Genomic DNA, 16,995 nt, shown 5'->3' on the forward strand with positions numbered 1-16,995 from the left:
AGTCACTTTCCCTCTCTGAGCTTGGGGGCCTCATCTGTGAAGTATCTTGAGGAGTCTTCCACCCTAGAATTGCCTCATCTCCTTGGCCTGTTAGGTGCATCCATATGACTTAGGAGGTGGGATGTAGGCTTAGACGATGGTCTGTTAGGGTGCTGGGTCGGAAGCAGCTCTGCACGTGTGAGGTGTGAGCTTCAGAAAAAACTGTCTAGACTGTTCGGTCTTGGTTCAGCCCCCAGAAGGGTGATGGCTGCCTCCAACATGATGCTCTGAGAGAAACACGGCATCACTTCTGGAATATTCCTGCCAAAAATGCATAAGCTGAATTCAGTCATGAGGAAACATCAGACAAACTCAAACTGAGGGAAATTCCACAAAACAACCGGCCTGGACTCCTCAAAGACGTCAATGTCATGAAACACTGAAGAACTGCTCCAGGTTAAAGGGGATCAAAGAATCTTGACAGCTGGGTGTACTATGTGATCCAGAGGTTTTGTTTTGCTGTAAAGGACTGATAAAAGCTGAACAAGATCTGAAGATTAGACAATAGAATTTTGTCAATGTGAATGTCCTGAGTTTTATCACTGTACTGGGGTTATATAAGAAAATGTCTTTGTTTTTAGGAAAAACCCACTGAAGTATTTAGGCATAAAGAGAATCATGTCTGATATACAGATAAATACACACACATATATTTATATTTTTTATATACACAGAGAGAGAGAAGAAATGATAAGGTAAAAGTGATAAAATGTTAATATTTGGAAAAACTGGGTGAAGGATCTATGGGAATTCTTTGCATTTTTCTTGCAGATTTTCTGAAGTCTGAAATGTGTGAAGAAGGCAGCCAGTGCTGTGCCTCTTGCTCAGGAGAAGAGACAGCTTTATGGAGCCCTTGCAAAGTACCAGAGGATCTCATCTGACCCCACAGCCACCCCATTCAGAGCTAGGACACCCATTTTGCAGAGGAGGATTCTGACATCAGACGCAGGAAGTGACTTGCCCTGTTCGCACAGCCCATGGCCCAGACATGGCAGAGCTGGCGTATGAACTTCAATCTGACTCCTCACTCCTTAAGCTCATCACATCTTCACAGCAACAAGGTCACAGACTCCCTCGCACCATGTCTGGGACTGAGCAAAGAAAACATAGCTTCCTCACTCTTTGTAGAACAACGCAGAGGGAAGGGGTGGAGTGCAGAACTAAATTTAGTTCACTTCAGTTTAAAACTTGGTCTAATTCAACAACTTAAATATTCTCTGGAGGTTTCTTGAATTCGGAGAGACTCAGTCTCTTTGGTATAATTGCTCAGGCTTCCCGATTCCTCCTCTCCTCCCCTGCTCCTCCCAAATATGACGGCTGAGCTAGGGGTGAGGAGATTCAATGATGGGCTGCTGGCTGGCATCTGCTGGGATCTGGATGTCACTGAAAACATCCACTGGCTTTCTAGCCACAGCTGGTTGCTGGTGAACTGGTCAGGCCTCCTGCGGACTCATCAAGGCCTAGTGGTGACACTGGCTAATGCCACCTCACATTAGCTCGCTGTGGTTCTGTGCCCGGCTCTGGGGTTCTCATCTTGTCCTCTTTCTAGGTTCCCAACACCAAGCCCACCTCATCCCCACCACATCGGGTCCTAAAACAGACCCAGTGGCCATCAGTTCAATGTCTAGATTACCCAGAAATTAAGGGGGGTACAGAGGCAGGGCTGATACTCAGGGGGTATGCTTTGTTATTAAAATAATTCAGTGCTTCCCTCCTGGTTGGCAAAGAGCTGCTGCCCAAGACCCTTCAGTATCCCCTCCTCCACTCCAGCTGCCTCTGGCACATTCCCAGGTCCCTCTCATACCAGAAACTAAAGGGTTAACACAGCAGCTAGTCTCCAGGACTCTGCACCAGCCCTGAGACTCACTCAGCATCCCTCCTGATGTGAAGTATTTTGAATATCACCACTGTTCTTAGCCAGGCCAAGCAGGGTCCTTTCTCTTACTCCAAGACTACCCTGGACTTCTCTGAAAAGTCTCAAAGGACAGTGGAAAAGAGCCGCTCTGTCCTTGGCATTCCCCTCAACTTACTTAACATGCCTGCCCCTTTCTGGGCTCTATCCCAGGAGAAGGTGGGTCAACACTGGGGGTCTTCCCCATCTCCGCTCTCCCCCCCCCCCCCCCAGGTCTCGTCTACTGTCCAGGCGAATACATTCTTCCCAGCCTCCCTGACACCCGGAGCAGCCAGCCGTAGCCATGTGACAACCCTCTGGCCCATGAAAAGGAGGCAGGAGTCTGCTGAGGATGGTTCCAGGGACAATGTTTGCTTTTCCTGGTAAAAGTGAGAAACGAGCTCAATCCAACCCTGCCCCTGCTTCCTGCTTTAAACAATGATGTTGAGCCTGAAGTTTTGGCAGCCATACGGGACCCAGCAGGATCCCAAGATGCTCGCCCTGATGTGGCTGCTGCCTAACTCCAGAGAAGCCCCTGCAAGTCGAGCTACCTGTTTTCTCAGCCAGACGTAATCCTGATGCAGGATCATTGGCATGTGAGTCTGTCGGCCTACCTCCCTGACTCTGCTCACGTTTTCTCCCTGCCTTCCCCTGCCCACGGTTCCCTGGCTCTGGCCGAGGCCCACTTCTCTCTCTGCTTTCCCTGTGTACATGAAAACTGCTTTCATAAAATCCTGTGGTCTTTTCCACCTGGGCAAGCCCTTACAATGCTAAAATAGGAGATAAAGGGACATAGAGAAATCCTGTCGCTCTCCAGGGCCTGCCTTTCAAAATGCCAAAATGTATTAACTCTACCATTATTCATCCTTACTATAATTAACTCATTATTATTATTAACTCATATTGTTACTATTAATTCTAACCTCCTTTTTGCATTCTTTCTACAAAGTCCAGTTCTCCTGATATTATAATTTATCCCCATTTTATGGATGAGAAGACCCAGGATGCTTACGGAGATTGAGTAATTTTTCTGGAGCTGGAGAGAGTGGAAGGGATATTATAGGCAGGCCTGTAACCATTTACTGAGGTCATTAATACCCACTTGCCCCGGACGCCTCACCTCCCTTCACCAACCATCCCTCCACCCCTCCCATACCAGGACCTCGTCCACCGCCATACACCCAGCACAGCGGGGGTTGGGGGGGGTGAGCAAGCAGCAAGAGGAGACAGGTGCAGCAGGTGTTTATTGGAGAGCAAGGGTACCAGCCCCAGAACCAGCTACACATATGCAGGCTTGGAGGCCAGAGGCCTGGTTCCATAGGCGAGGCAGCAGAGAGAGGCGTCCGGGCACATGTGCATGTAGGTTTCTTGCCTTGTACAGTAAGTCCGGCAGGCCCCCTGGCCCTTCCAGCACCGCTTAAATTCACTTCTCCCTGTGCAGAGGAAGACCACAGGTCACAGAGCAGCCCATGGGTTGCAGGTTAGACCGCTGTTCACAGCTTTGACCACATATCAAGGGTTAGGCCACAGGTCACAGATAAAACCACTGACCACAAGTTAGGCCACAGGACCCACATTAGATCACAGGTCTGGTCTTTTGTTAGCTCTCTGGTCATTGTGTTGGATGACTAGTCATACAACAGCCCACAGGTCCTAACTTAGGCCAAAGGACACGAACTCTGACCACAAGTCAAGGGGTTAGAGCAGATGGAACAGACTAGACCCCTAGTCACAGATGAGACAACTAGTTACAAATAAGCCCACGAATTTCAGTCCGGGTTAGTCCACAGGTCACAGATTAGACCACTGGTTATAAGTTAAAAACTAATTTCCTTTTTTTTTTTTTAAGATTTTATTTATTTATTTAGAGAGCAAGTGGAGGGAGGGGGCAGAGGGAGACAGAGAATCTCAAGCAGACTCCACACTGAGCTTGCAGCCTGACATGGGGCTCTATCTCACAACCCAGAGATCATGACCTGAGCCGGAATCAAGAGTCAGATGCTTAACCGACTGAGACACCCAGGCGCCCCTGGAAACTAATTTCTTGTCCAGGTTAACTCACCCCCTGCTCAGGTACACTCTAAGCCCTTTTCATCACAATGCTGTACAATTATAGTTGGTCTTATTAGGATCCCCATAATACAAGGTAAGGAAACTGAGGCACAGAAAGGCTAACAACCTTGCCCAAGATTACAGTCATTAAGGAGCAGAACCAAGATTCAAAGCCAGGTAATCAGACTCTCAAGTCCTCACTGGTAACCATGACATAAACTGCTTTGCACACATAGGGACCTGTTTAATGTTAGTGGAGGAATTTCTAGCCATGGGCCATGGAAAAGGTAGGACTTCGGAGGAACAGGTCTGTACCCCCTCTAAGGGTCTTCAGTCACAGCATGAGGCATCTCCTTCATTTATTCCTTCAACAAACATGGGACATTGGAGATACCACAATGAACAAGGTGGGCCAAGGTCCATGCCCTCAAGGAGCTTCCAGAAGGAAAGGCAGTTAAAACCCTAGCAAATAAATACAATTAGTAGAGTTGTGGAAAGCGCCCGGAAGGAAACCATCAAGATGTGGTGATGGCCAATTAGGACAGGTGTGCAAATGTGAGGAGAGAGGCCACTCGGGTAGGCCTGTCTGTTACAGCAACATTTCTAGACATGTGACCCAGATGGGCAGAGAGCAGCCTCTGAAGAACAGGGGCTGAGCGGGAGGTGGAGGGGAAAGGCTTCCCTCCCTCTCCCTGGATTAAAAGAGATCCCTTGGGGGCGCCTGGGTGGCTCCATCAGTTGGGCATCCGACTCTTGATTTTGGCTCTGGTCATGATCCCTGTGTTTGGCTCCAGGCTCAGTGGGGAGTCTGCTTGGGGTTCTCTCTCTGCCTCTCCCTCTGCCCCTCCCCCCATGCTCTCTTATTCTCTCTCTAAAATAAATAAATAAAAGAGAGAGGGAGAGATCCCATGGAACCCTCACAATGGGCCGACCCATGGATGTTATTCTGCCCTGTCAACCAGCCATCCTTCCATCCTGCCAAGGTAGAGGATCTTAGCCTGAGACAGACCTGGCCTCAAAATCTCTACAAGGCGAAGGATCCACACTCTGAAGAAGGTGTGTGTATAATGGTTAGCGGCATGGTGCGAACCCAGCTCAGACCACCTTCGTCCAAATCCCAGCTCTGCCATTTCCCAGCTGAGTGACCTTGGCCTCAGATTCTTCCTCTGTGGGACTTCCCCCCTTTCAGGGAGGCAGTTATACGGGCTTTAATCACTCTAGCACAGTGCCTGGCACATAGTAAATACCCAATAAATGGAAAGGGAGATTACTGGAATGACAACACAGAGGGTAGAGCAACCAGGGCTCATTTGCAGCCATACCTCTCCTTTTATAGCTCAAGAAAGGAAGCAACTTACCCAGCTTTTCCTAGACAGTAAGTGGTGGGTTCTGGAACCAGAACCCAAGACCCTGATTCCCAGGTAAGGGCAGTTCCTATAACTCCTCTTAACACATCATCCCATTTCAACCTTCTGATGACGCTGAGACCCAGAGTTGCTATTTTCTCCTACATGATCTGTAACCACCCCCCCCCACCCTCATCTCTTCGACTTCGCCTTCTCTCCTGGTGCACCCCCACTCCAGCCATCCTGGCCTCCTCACTGCTCCTCAGACACATCGGTCACCTTCCTGCCTCCTGGTCCCTGTAAAGATCTTCTTAATATTCTCACTGCAGTTAGATCTCTGCTCACATCGGCCTTATACAAAATAGTTAAGATACCTGAGACTGACTTCACGATAGGTCACTAAAACAAGACTGGTTCAAGTTGACAATTGTTGAGATTGGGTGAAGGTACACGGGGGTTTTTCATACTATTTTTTTAATTTATGTTTGACATTTTCTAAAACAAAAAGGTTTCTTTTAAAAACTTACATCATTACATTATTCTCTATGTTTGCAGAAATTTATATTTTTCTACAATAACATGCTTTAAAAAAAACTCACCTTGTTCCTTATATTATTCTCTCTCCTTCCATGTAAATTTCAAGTTGTTCAAAATACAAACTTAAAAAACAACTTCTTACACAGGGCCTCCCCTGACCATCCCCATCAGCTCTCCCATCCACCATTCCCACGTGCACACACCACACTGACCCCTGGTCCTGCTTCTATTCTTCTGAGCACTTATCACCACCTGACATACTGTGCTTATTTGGTTCTTTTCTGTCTAAAATATCAGCACCATGAAAGCAAGGACCTTGTTTACTTTCCCTGCTGGATCCCCAATAGCTGTCATGGTGCCGGCCCACAGTAAGTATTTTTCAAAAAAATATTTGTTGAGTGAATCCCATTTTAAAGATTAAGAAACTGAGGTGCAGACTGATTTAGGAAGTTGCCCTAAGGTGCCCAGCAAGTCCGAGGTGGGACCAGAACACATACACTGGTCTAGGCCTCCTCTGTCCTCCAGAACCTGGGAGGCTATTCCTCATTCTACACACACACACACACACACACACACACACACACACACACACGGCTGATTACCTGGAGGCATATGACCCAGGGCCAAGAGAGCCACAATGAGCAGAAGCAGCTGTGTCATGGCCACAGGGCTTCTGGGGAGGTCACTGGGGAGACCACCAGAGGAGCCGGGCATACTGAGCTCTGCTGCCTGCAGCCCAGCCTTTATCAGGCTGCAGATCAAGGCTGGAGTGTGGGCAACAGGAGACCTGAGAGGGAGGCGGAGGCTCTGTGATCCCAAGGATGCAGCTGGATCTCAGCCAGCTATGTGGGGGACTGCCCAGCCATACAGCAATTGAGCTGCAGAGCTGGGACTGGAAGCTAAGTTGCCTCATTCCCAGACAATGTGTGACATGATACCAGTCACAACCCATCTTGTGGGTAGGAAAGGGATGCCAAGAAGGCCAAACCACAGAAGGAGGCCAGGCGTGAGGGGGTTCAGTGTCTGCCCCCAGCCCTGCGGAGGCTGAGCTAATCTACAGGCTACTGTGCGAGTTGCTCTGAGCTGGACACCTGGACCCCCTCAGCCATGACAATGAACCCCACCCACAGGTACAGCCTGGTCTGCAAGGGCCCACATACAAACCCGCCCCGGTCCCTCAAGACCTCAAAGGAAGCATCCTGCTCAAAGAGCCTGGATCCTGGCCCCTTGGATGGCCAAAATCACCAGTTCCCAACTGCCCTACTCTACCAGGATCACAGTGTGTCTCTCCTCCTCCAAGTGCCTAGGAAGGCTTTTTTTTAAAAGCCATGGGCGGTGATGGAAAGGGACAGTTGGCTGAGCGGCAGAATCCTGAGTCCCAGACCCAGGTAAGCCTCAGTGTAATCAGCCTTTTAGTGTTGTGCCGGGATTAAATGAGCTAATACTCCAGGCAATGTGCTCAAAACATACCAGCCACAGCCCAAATACCCAGTAAATATTTATCAGAGTGGGGACAGTCATTCTTCCAGGCACAGGGCCGCCCCCTGCATAAACAGTGCTTAACTTAGAATTTGGTAAATGAATGAATGGGATGCCAAAATCAGATATTCAGAAGACTTCAGTGCAGACTTCCTAGGCTCCCTCCTCCCCTGGAGCCACCTCCCAAAATTAATTCTCCATCCAGAGCTGAGTTTCTCAAAGTGGGGTCCATGAACTCTGCAAGATCATTGGGCACTTGTTTAAAAGACAGATTCCCGAAGCCCTCCCCCAGAACGGCTGAATCCGCCGCTCTTGAAGGGTGAGGCCGGGGAATCCACAGTCCACCAGCTCCCCAGGTGGATTCTGCGAGGGCTAAAGTTGGTGCGCCCCGTTGCTGGCGTGGATGCAGAGGGGATCCAGACCCAGGAATTCAGAAATCCCTTCTTTCCTCTCTCTCGCTCCCCACCCCGACACTGCCACCACCACCCCAGGCGAAGGCCTTGCGGCAGTGGGTCAATCAAGCTCTGTGAAAAGTCGAAAAGTCTTTGGGCGGCCGTGGCCTCGGGGCGGGGACCCCGGGGCTGCCCTGACGGGGCGGGGCTGGACGGGGCGGGGTCGCGGCTCCTCCCCCTGCCCAGGCGGCGGGGCGGGACTGGCCCGAGGGGCTGCGCGCCGAGGCGGTGGTGCAGCCTGGAGCACCCGGCAGCTGCGGCGGCCGGGGACCCTGGACCCCTCCCCACGCGAGGTAAAGGCCCGCGCAGCCCGCCGCCAACTTAGTCGAGTTGGAGCGGAGTTCGCCAGGCGCCTGCATGGGGGGCTCTGCGGCGCAGGCAAGGACGAGGGAGGCCTCGAACCCGCGTCCCGGGGGGAGGGTCCTCAGGCCTGGGGCCTGGTGGGTTGGATAGCCTCGGACAAGAAGCCCTCCCGGGATCGGGGGACTCACACCCAGGACCCTGGGCGGGGGAAGCTCGGATTCAGACTCTGGGAATGGCACATGCGCCCCCGGGCCCTGTAGGTCCCTTCCCCGCCCCCCGCCAGGACCCTGTCCTGTCACCAAAACTGGGCCCCGCTGCCTCGACACCCCCCCACAACAGCCGCTGGAGGCCGTCGCCCAGCCTCTCCTGAATTTTTCACGTAGGGGGCGGGCCGGACACGTCGTTCCCATGGCACCAGGGCGCTCGGGTTACAGCCGAGGGAACCCCCAGACTCTGCTCGCCCTTCGGAATACCAACCCGCTCCGTCCTGCCTTTTCCTCAGCCCTCAGGAGATGGGGCAGCGGAAGTGAACCCCCCCAGGGGCCCTCAACCCTCCAACCCCGATCTGAACCTTGGGGAAGAGAGCTGTGGGGAAGAGGAGGACAGGGGCAATTCAGGCGCCTTTCAGAACGTGGGTCCCATGTTCCAAATGGGGGGGGGCACGTCTGTACACGGGTGTGTGCATGCTTGTATGGACATCCCACCTCGCTGCTGCCCCTCTGTCTGTCTCTGTCCGTGTGTCCTGGGGTATTGGGTCATCCTCAAGGCAGAGGAAGCGACCTGTGGGTGTGCATATGCGCGTGTTCGCAGCTTGCATAGTCACCCCTCCCAGCCTGACCCAGGTTTACTCTGGCCCGGAAGCCAGGAAGCCCCCACCCCAAGGAACTGAGGCGCCTCCTCCTGTCATTTGAACAAGAGAAGGTTTTGGAGGAAGTCCTCTCAGGAGCTCATCTGGACCCTGCAGAAGGGACTCACAGGTGCCTGGCTCACTGCCCATTCTTGCTTCTTGCTTACAGAAAGAAGGAAGGATCAAAGCCCCTCCCCACCAAGGATGACACTAAACACCCAGCAAGAAGCAAAGACCCCCCTGCGTCGGCGAGCCAGCACTCCACTGCCCCTGTCCCCCCGGGGCCACCAGCCTGGCCTCCTGTGTACAGCACCTTCCACAAAATCCCAGCATCCCCGGCTGGGCCAGTCAGCCTCCCTCAATCCTCCCACCCAGCAACCTTCGCCTGCCCCCAATGGTTGGTCCTCTGAATCCAGTGACTCTGAAGGCTCCTGGGAGGCCCTCTACCGCGTGGTACTGCTTGGAGACCCTGGCGTAGGGAAGACCAGCCTGGCCAGCCTCTTTGCAGGGAAGCAAGAGCGGGACCTCCATGAACAGCTGGGAGGTAGGGACCCTGTGGGCTGGGCTGGGATGTGGCCAAAGGAGTGAAAGCCCTGTTGTCAGGGGCACAAGGCTGCCAAGAAGAGTTGTGCAACTCACACACTTCTCAACTCTAAAGGGCATCATTCACATAGACTATGAAATGAATGATGTGTCCCCCCCCCCCCCCGGCCCAGAGTGGTGCAGGGCACAGCCAGAACAATGGTCTACAGGAGGGAAATGCCTTGAATAGTGAGAAGGTTGCCAATTTCTCATGGATGAGGTATATGATTAATTTCCATGTCATAGGGAAGCAATTCTGAGTTCCATGAGTCTCAAGTGGAAAGAAATGGTAGGCTTCCACCCCACTCAGAAACTCCCAGCCCCAACTTCCCCTGACTCTCAGATCCTCCCAGCTCCAGACAACTATCTATGGCCACCAACAACCTGCAGCAAAACTAAGATCCTGCCCCAGAAGGAGACTCCCCAGTTTCCCTTATTCCTGAGAGATGCAGTGAGCCAAGAGGGTCAGGGACCCCAGGACGAGGGGAGACAGGGACAGGACAGAGGAAATGAAGATGGGTTCCTGAAGGACCAGCCGAGGGGACACAGGGTGAGTGCAGAGGGAGGTTGGTTAAAAGCAAAGAGAAAGTGGGGACACTCTGCCAGGCCCCTTCTCTAGCCTTGACCCCTCTGAGTGTGAGAAGCCTAGATGAAAGGTGTACATATGTGCACCTGTAGGTGTGACAAGTGGGGAGACTGAGGCCCAAAGAGGGTAATGTGACCTGCCCAAAGCATACACTAAGTCAGGGACAGAGTGGGACTGGGAGAATTCCCAGCCCAGCTTTAACCCCACCATCCACACTCATCAAGAAACCAAACTAGCAAAAGCCTTCTCAGCACCTACTATTTGATTCTGGCAGCAGGGGAAACATGGGCTCCTTGTGGAGCTTCTTGAACTATCAGGAGAGACAGACATCAAACAAGGGGGTGAGCACTTCCAGCACAAGTGGAGGGGGCACTGTGACCAGAAAGGGGACTCGGGGGGCCACGTCCTCACACTGCCCCTCCTCCCTGAGATCTGGCTCTTTCCTCGGTTGCAGAAGATGTGTACGAGAGGACCCTCACAGTGGATGGAGAGGACACAACGCTCGTGGTCATGGACACCTGGGAGGCTGAGAAACGGGTATGGCACCGCAAGCAGGACTTGGGGGGAGGGGTGCTGAGCCTGGTACCAGACCCCTGTCCCCTCCTCGGATACGACACAGCAGGGACATGGCAGAGGCCATCCTCAGCAGCCCTGGAAACCCACAGCTCCCAAGCAGCCTTTGCAACCAAAGGCAGAAGAACCTCATAACCCTGAGTCCTTTTCTCACTCCACTGATCCCCTCTGCAGCCATCCCAGGATGTGCTTCTCCCCCTGCAAACCTCCACCTCGTCCTCAGCACCCTCAGCCCACTGCCCGCCCCCCCCCCCGGGGGGCCCACACACTGTGCAGAGGAAGGAACACTGCATTTAGCACCAAAATGCCTGAGGGTAAACCCGCCACCCCTTTCTCTTCCTTACCAGTTGCGTGGCTTTGTGCAACTGACTGACCACCCACTCTGGGCTGACTTCAGTTTTCTCACCTGAGAAATGGGTTAATCATTCCCGCCTTCCTTACCAGCTGGTTTTTTAAAGTTCTTATGCAATTTCCCAGCAGTGAGCACAGTGTGGAGCATGAAATAATGCTGAACATAGGTGAAGAAATGTAAATAATGATCATTCTTATTCCTCATAACTTGGTAGCTAGTAAAGAAGGAAAGCAAAGGATGTCCTTCCCCTACCCCGTTCCAGAATAGGAAGAAAGCAGCAGGCAGGGATATGCCCCTGTTATGCTTTTCTTACCTTGTTTGAGTTTTCTTTTTTCTTGCTATACAAATAATACATGCTTATTGTAGAACTTTAAAGAAATACAACCAAGCAGAGAGAAGGACGTAAAAATCACCTGGGAGCCTATCTCAGTAAGGGGGAGGCCCCGCCCACAGGGTGGAGCTTAGGAGGGCACTGTCGGGTGATTGGCAAGAATGACTGACAGCCCCAGTGATAGGCGGGAGGATAGGGATGAAGGAGCTAAGTGGCCAATTCCTTTCCACGAGGATTAAAAGGACACCCAGCTCCAAATGAGCATGATGATGATGATCATGGTCCTCCTAGCAGCAGGGATTTATGGAGTACCCTCTTCCCAAGTGTCAGCCCCTGTGCTAAGCGCTGGATATATATTATGACGTTCAGTCAAAACAAATACTATAGGTGAGTATTCTGATTCCCATCCTAGTGACGAGGAAAGCAAAGCTCAGAGAGGTTCAGTAATGCGTCCAAAGTTCTCAGAGATCAAGGGGGATTCAAACCCAGATCTATAAGCTCCTGAGCCTGTAATCTTATGCACTAGGACTGTCGCTCTCCATCCCCACTGGGAACATCACCTTCTGAGCCTTCAGCTGGGGTTTCACTCCTTCACTCATTCATTCACTTAGAAACACTGGCTGGGTATGAATCATGGGCCAGGACACTGAAGACCCAGCAGTGAGTAAGACAGACATGTCCCTTGGCCTCATGGAGCTCACAGGCTGGGGGTGGGGGTGGGGGGGGGCACTTTTTGAATGCAGTTGAAAATCTAGTGGGGCAGAGTCCAGTGAATTATGAAAAGTGATCAGCCTGGGAGTCCCATTTAGGAGACTGGGGAAGAAGAGTACTGGAACTGGAATTCTGTGCCCACCTGGCTAAATGGCCTTGAGAATGTTTTCTCTTCTCCTCTGGCCCTTGGATTTCCTACAAATAAAATGCGGAAACGGAACCAGTTTCCCTGGCTGGTGACGGTGGAGGCAATTTCCACAGAGGGTCCACCCAGTAGCAACATCACTGGAATAAGCATCCATCCTTTCGACAGATGGTACCCTTTGATGTCAGAGAGGCAGGATCTCCCAGGATTGGGTGGACCTTTGGCTTATGCAGTAGTGCCCTAGCTGGCCTGACCATCAGGGTCACCTAGAGAGTATAAAAAATCAAATATCTGGGGCACCTGGGTGGCTCAGTTGGTTAAGCACCAGACTCTTGATTTCGGCTCAGGTCATGATCTCATGGGTCGTGATATGGAGCCCTGCACAGCCGGGAGTCTGCTTGAGATCTTTCTTTCCCTCTCCCTCTGCCCCTCCCCCCCACTTGCAAGCTCACTCTTTCTCTCTCTCTCTCTCTCAAATAAATAATCTTTAAAAAAAATTAAATTCTCAGGTCTCACCCCAAACCTGATGAATAAGAACCTACAAAAATGGGGTCCTGTAACCTATATTTCTAATCACACCCCCAAGGAGTCCTACCCACCAATCCATGTTCCAACCGGCTTCTGTGATCCTAACACATAGCAAATCCTTCATAAACATTTGTGCAATGAATGATTGAATGCTCAAGCCCCACACTTCATTCTACAGATGGGGAAACTGAGACCCAGAGGGAGGAAGGAACCTGTCCATAGTAAGGTTAAGAATTCACATGCATCTGACTCAGCCCATGGTTATTTGGCCTGGGGAAGGATCAGAAAGGCTGTTGGGAACTTAATCCCTTTGACAGTGTGTTGACCATCAATCTGATGCTTTCATAGTCATCTATCTTATTGGGTTATCAGAAAATTCTTCTGGCTTCTTCCCCTCTCAAAAACAGTGCCTCCACCACACTCAGTATTTCCTACCCCTGGCCTACTCTCCTCTCCTGTTCATCCTCTCAAACCCCACTCGCCAGTCCGCTCTTAAGCCCTCCCCACACTCTGCCTGGCTGAGTTCTTCTGACCTCCTCCCCTCATCCCCCATGGCTCCTCCAGCCACGTGCTCCTGCCTCTTAATGGTATTTATGACAGGGCATCAGAACTCTCGACTTCCATAGCGTCCCTTCCAGACCATGAGCTTTTGGAAGATAGGAATGGTGTCTTACTAAACACTTGTGAAGTTGTTACCCAGATGGTCCAGTCTCAGCGTGCTGTCCCTGACAAAAGATTGCCACCCAAATGGCATATCAAAATTGCTCCAGTTCTTCCCTTCCTTGTCAAACAACTTACAAAGACTCTGCTTCTTAAAGTGCCCCACCTCTCCACCCCTTCCCTTATACCTCCTACACTCCACAGTTGCTCCTTCACTTCTCTCTTCAACACTGGCCTGGAAAATGCCTCCCCTTGAAGTCAGCCTCCCTTCTCTCTTCTCTCCCTTCCTTTTGCCTCTCTTTTTAAAAGATTTTGTTTATTTATTTCTTTAGAGAGAAAGAGACATAGTGAGTGCGGGAGGGGCAGAGGGAAAGGGAGAGAGAGAATCTCAAGCAGACTCCACACTGAGCGTGGAGCCCGATGCGGGGCTTGATCCCATAACCCTGAGACCATGACTTGAGCCGAAATCAAGAGTCAGATGCTTAACCCACCAAGCCACGCAGGTGCCCCGCCCCCCCTTTTGTCTCTTAACTGGACTGCAGAAGGCCACAAGAACTGTCTAGCAAGACTGAGCCCTCCTCAGAAACCAGACAAAAGAGCTGAACCCTCCTTAGCAGGAGGGGGAACCAAAGAAATCTTTTGTCTCCAGTGCCCGGCCTACAGAAGCAATCAACGAAAAAATGTAGTGAGGTGTTATTAGCCCAGTTTTTCACACAGAGAAACTAAGGCTCAGGGAAGACTGGTGGTTTACCCAAGGTGACACAGAATAATGGCAGAATTTGTCCCCCAACCCTGTCCAAAGTATAAGCCTCAGCCCACCCTTCAGACCATCCCAGCCCTACCTTTCTCAGCCAGAGCCCTCTGGCTGAGAGGTAGGTACCCTTGGAGAATGGGCCTGGGGTCGCTCTGTTGCAGGATGAAAGCTGGAGCCAAGAGTCATGCCTGCAGGTGGGCAGCGCCTATGTCATTGTGTACTCCATCGCGGACAGAGGCAGCTTCGAGAGTGCCTCTGAGCTCCGCATTCAGCTGCGGCGCACGCATCAGGCGGACCACGTGCCCATCATCCTGGTGGGCAACAAGGCCGACCTGGCACGCTGCCGGGAAGTCTCCGTGGAAGGTGAGCCCTCTCTACTCCCTCCTCCTCCTCCAGCTTCCTCTCAACCTGCTGTCACTGCTCCTCCTCCAGTGTTCTCCATCTCAGGGACTGTCACCCCACCCTGCCCCCATCACACACCTACATGCCTAAGCCTGAAAGCTAGGAACTATTCTTGCTTCCTCTCCCACTCCCCCAAACCAGCCCCCAAATCCTGTCAGGTCCACCTCCCTTAACTCCACCTTCCCTTCCCCCTATGCCCACAACCTCTGCCCCATCCTGGCATCTCTACCTTAGCCTGGGCCAGCCCCTGTACTTCTCTCTCCCCATTCAATCAGTTCTCCTCACCAGCTGTCAGAGTTTTCCAAAACCAGATCTGACCTTGTCACTCCTTTGCTTAAAAATTCCCCTATGGCTCTCCCATGCCCTCAGTCAGAGACACTTTATCCACTGGGCATCATAGGCCCAGCGCGTACAAGCTTTCCAAGGGCTTACGTCTGGGATCTGAAACTATTAGCTCCGAAACACAGTGAGAAAATTGCAAATTAAAATTTCACAAAGTTTGAATCATCTACAAAACCCAATATTGTGGCAGCTGACAACTACAAACCAAAACATTTAGTTATATATAATTTGTATTCAAAGTGGGATAAGGAATATTTCAATAAATTTGATAATATCATGTGGGACCCATAAAGATCTCAAAATGGCCCGTCTCACGGGCAAAATATAAAATTTATGGAAACTGAGAGCCAGAGAGGGTAAGCCAGTTCCACGGAGTCACCAGCCTCTAAGGACTAGAACCCAGGCCCCTGTCTCCCAGCCCAGTGGCTTCCTGAAGATGGAAGACCGTATGCTTTGTGAGCAGACAGCCCCACACTCCCCAACATAATCCCCAGGAGATTTTGTTAAAACGCTGGTTCACAGACCTCGTCCCAAACCTACCGAATCAGATTTTTTGCTGGTGGGCTCAAGAGTCTGCATTTTAACAAGCTCCCCCAGACAATCCTGATGCACAGCTCAGACCCCTTACCTGGCATTCAAGCCCCTTCCCAGCCTTCCTGTCTTCCCAGCCTCGTTCTGCTACCAGTATCAGTCATTAGCCTGTGAACTAACTCCGCAGAGCCAGGTCTCGTTTACCTCGGAGTCCCCTGGCGCCCAGCACAAGATAGGACCAAAAGAAAAAGCGCTTAGCTTGAGACTCAACACACCTCTTCCCACCTTTATGTCCCCCTCTACCGGGCCTGCCTGACCCCGCCCCTCAGAGGGCCGCGCCTGCGCGGTGGTGTTTGACTGCAAGTTCATCGAGACGTCGGCCACGCTGCAGCACAACGTGGCCGAGCTCTTCGAGGGCGTGGTGCGGCAACTGCGCTTGCGCCGCCGAGACAGCGCGGCCCCGGAGCCGTCTGCGCCCCAAAGGCGGGCGAGCCTCGGCCAGCGGGCTCTTCGCTTCCTGGCCCGCCTGACGGCCCGCAGCGCCCGCCGTCGGGCACTCAAGGCCCGCTCCAAGTCCTGCCACAACCTGGCCGTGCTCTGAAGCCGCCCGCCCCCCCTAGGGCTGGCGGAACACTGGGCTGCATTCTGAGCTCCACCGATACCATCGAGGGGCCACGACGTAGTTGCCCGGAGTCTGCACAGTGGGCCGTGCCTGCCCGCTGTCCCGAGGGCCAGAGCATCTCCCGGAGCCGCAGCTTCAGGGACCCCTCCGCCCCGGGGAAGCAGTGGACGGACTATGGGGCCCAAGCCTCAAGCTGGACACAGAGTAGGGTTTTTTGTTTTGTTTTGTTTTGTTTTTTTACGCGGTGCGAGCCTTTTTGTAAAAATCTTCCTTGTCCCTGGGCTCTGGCCAACTCCCCACAATAAACCAGACCAGAAGGGTGTCCAGTCTGAATGCCCAGACCTCTTCTTTTGGACTCCGCCAGGTGTCTCCACCTCCCACTGTCCCATCTACACTGGCTGCAGACCGGGTTAGTCTGCTGACCTGGGTCAAGGTCAGTCAATAAAATCACTGGACCAGTTGTGTGTTCAGGCCCCTCTCCCAACCACTGGGCATGGCCCCTGGCGCCGGTCTTTGAGGGAGACCCAGTGGTGCACAGACAACCACAATTCAGTGTGATGACCTCCTATTTTCTCATAAGCCCGTTTTTCAGATTATAGATTCATAAAGTCTTATCTGGAAGGAATCTCAGCATTCATCCTCACAATATAGTAGCTTTTGTTTGTTAGGAGCTGTGATTTAAGCTGTCACAACTAGTAATTAATCTTCGCAAACCCTGTATACCTCTATTAGAAAAATAGAGGCACAGGATGGTGAAGGTTCATACTCAAGATCATACAGCTACTATAAGTGAAGTTGTCAGGATTCCAACCCCGGCTTGTCAGGCTAGAGTCTGTGCCCTATCCACAATCCTCTTGGAGAATGTGACAAAAAGCTATAGAGTCCCAGGGAAATGGACTTTCAAACACAAGTTTGCTTACAATTTAAAGT

At 51.9% G+C, this 16,995-nt stretch overlaps 2 protein-coding genes across 2 annotated transcripts; one reads left to right on the forward strand and one right to left on the reverse strand.

Moving 5' to 3' along the window:
• Positions 1–3,208: 3,208 nt before the first annotated feature.
• On the reverse strand, positions 3,209–6,525 carry DEFB124 (defensin beta 124). Its single transcript, XM_032419351.1, has 2 exons — positions 6,468–6,525; positions 3,209–3,363 (listed from the first exon to the last, which is right to left on the reverse strand). The coding sequence occupies exons 1-2, from the start codon at positions 6,523–6,525 to the stop codon at positions 3,209–3,211; spliced, it is 213 nt and encodes a 70-aa protein (XP_032275242.1).
• A 1,481-nt stretch (positions 6,526–8,006) lies between these two features.
• On the forward strand, positions 8,007–16,379 carry REM1 (RRAD and GEM like GTPase 1). The gene is made up of 5 exons (XM_032419854.1): positions 8,007–8,089; positions 9,116–9,490; positions 10,569–10,651; positions 14,330–14,531; positions 15,773–16,379. The coding sequence occupies exons 2-5, from the start codon at positions 9,151–9,153 to the stop codon at positions 16,042–16,044; spliced, it is 897 nt and encodes a 298-aa protein (XP_032275745.1). The 5' UTR covers positions 8,007–8,089; positions 9,116–9,150; the 3' UTR covers positions 16,045–16,379.
• The last annotated feature ends 616 nt before the right edge of the window (positions 16,380–16,995 follow it).

Source organism: Phoca vitulina, unplaced genomic scaffold, assembly GCF_004348235.1.
Source record: "Phoca vitulina isolate PV1807 unplaced genomic scaffold, GSC_HSeal_1.0 scaffold22, whole genome shotgun sequence".
NCBI classification, from domain to species: Eukaryota; Metazoa; Chordata; class Mammalia; order Carnivora; family Phocidae; genus Phoca; species Phoca vitulina.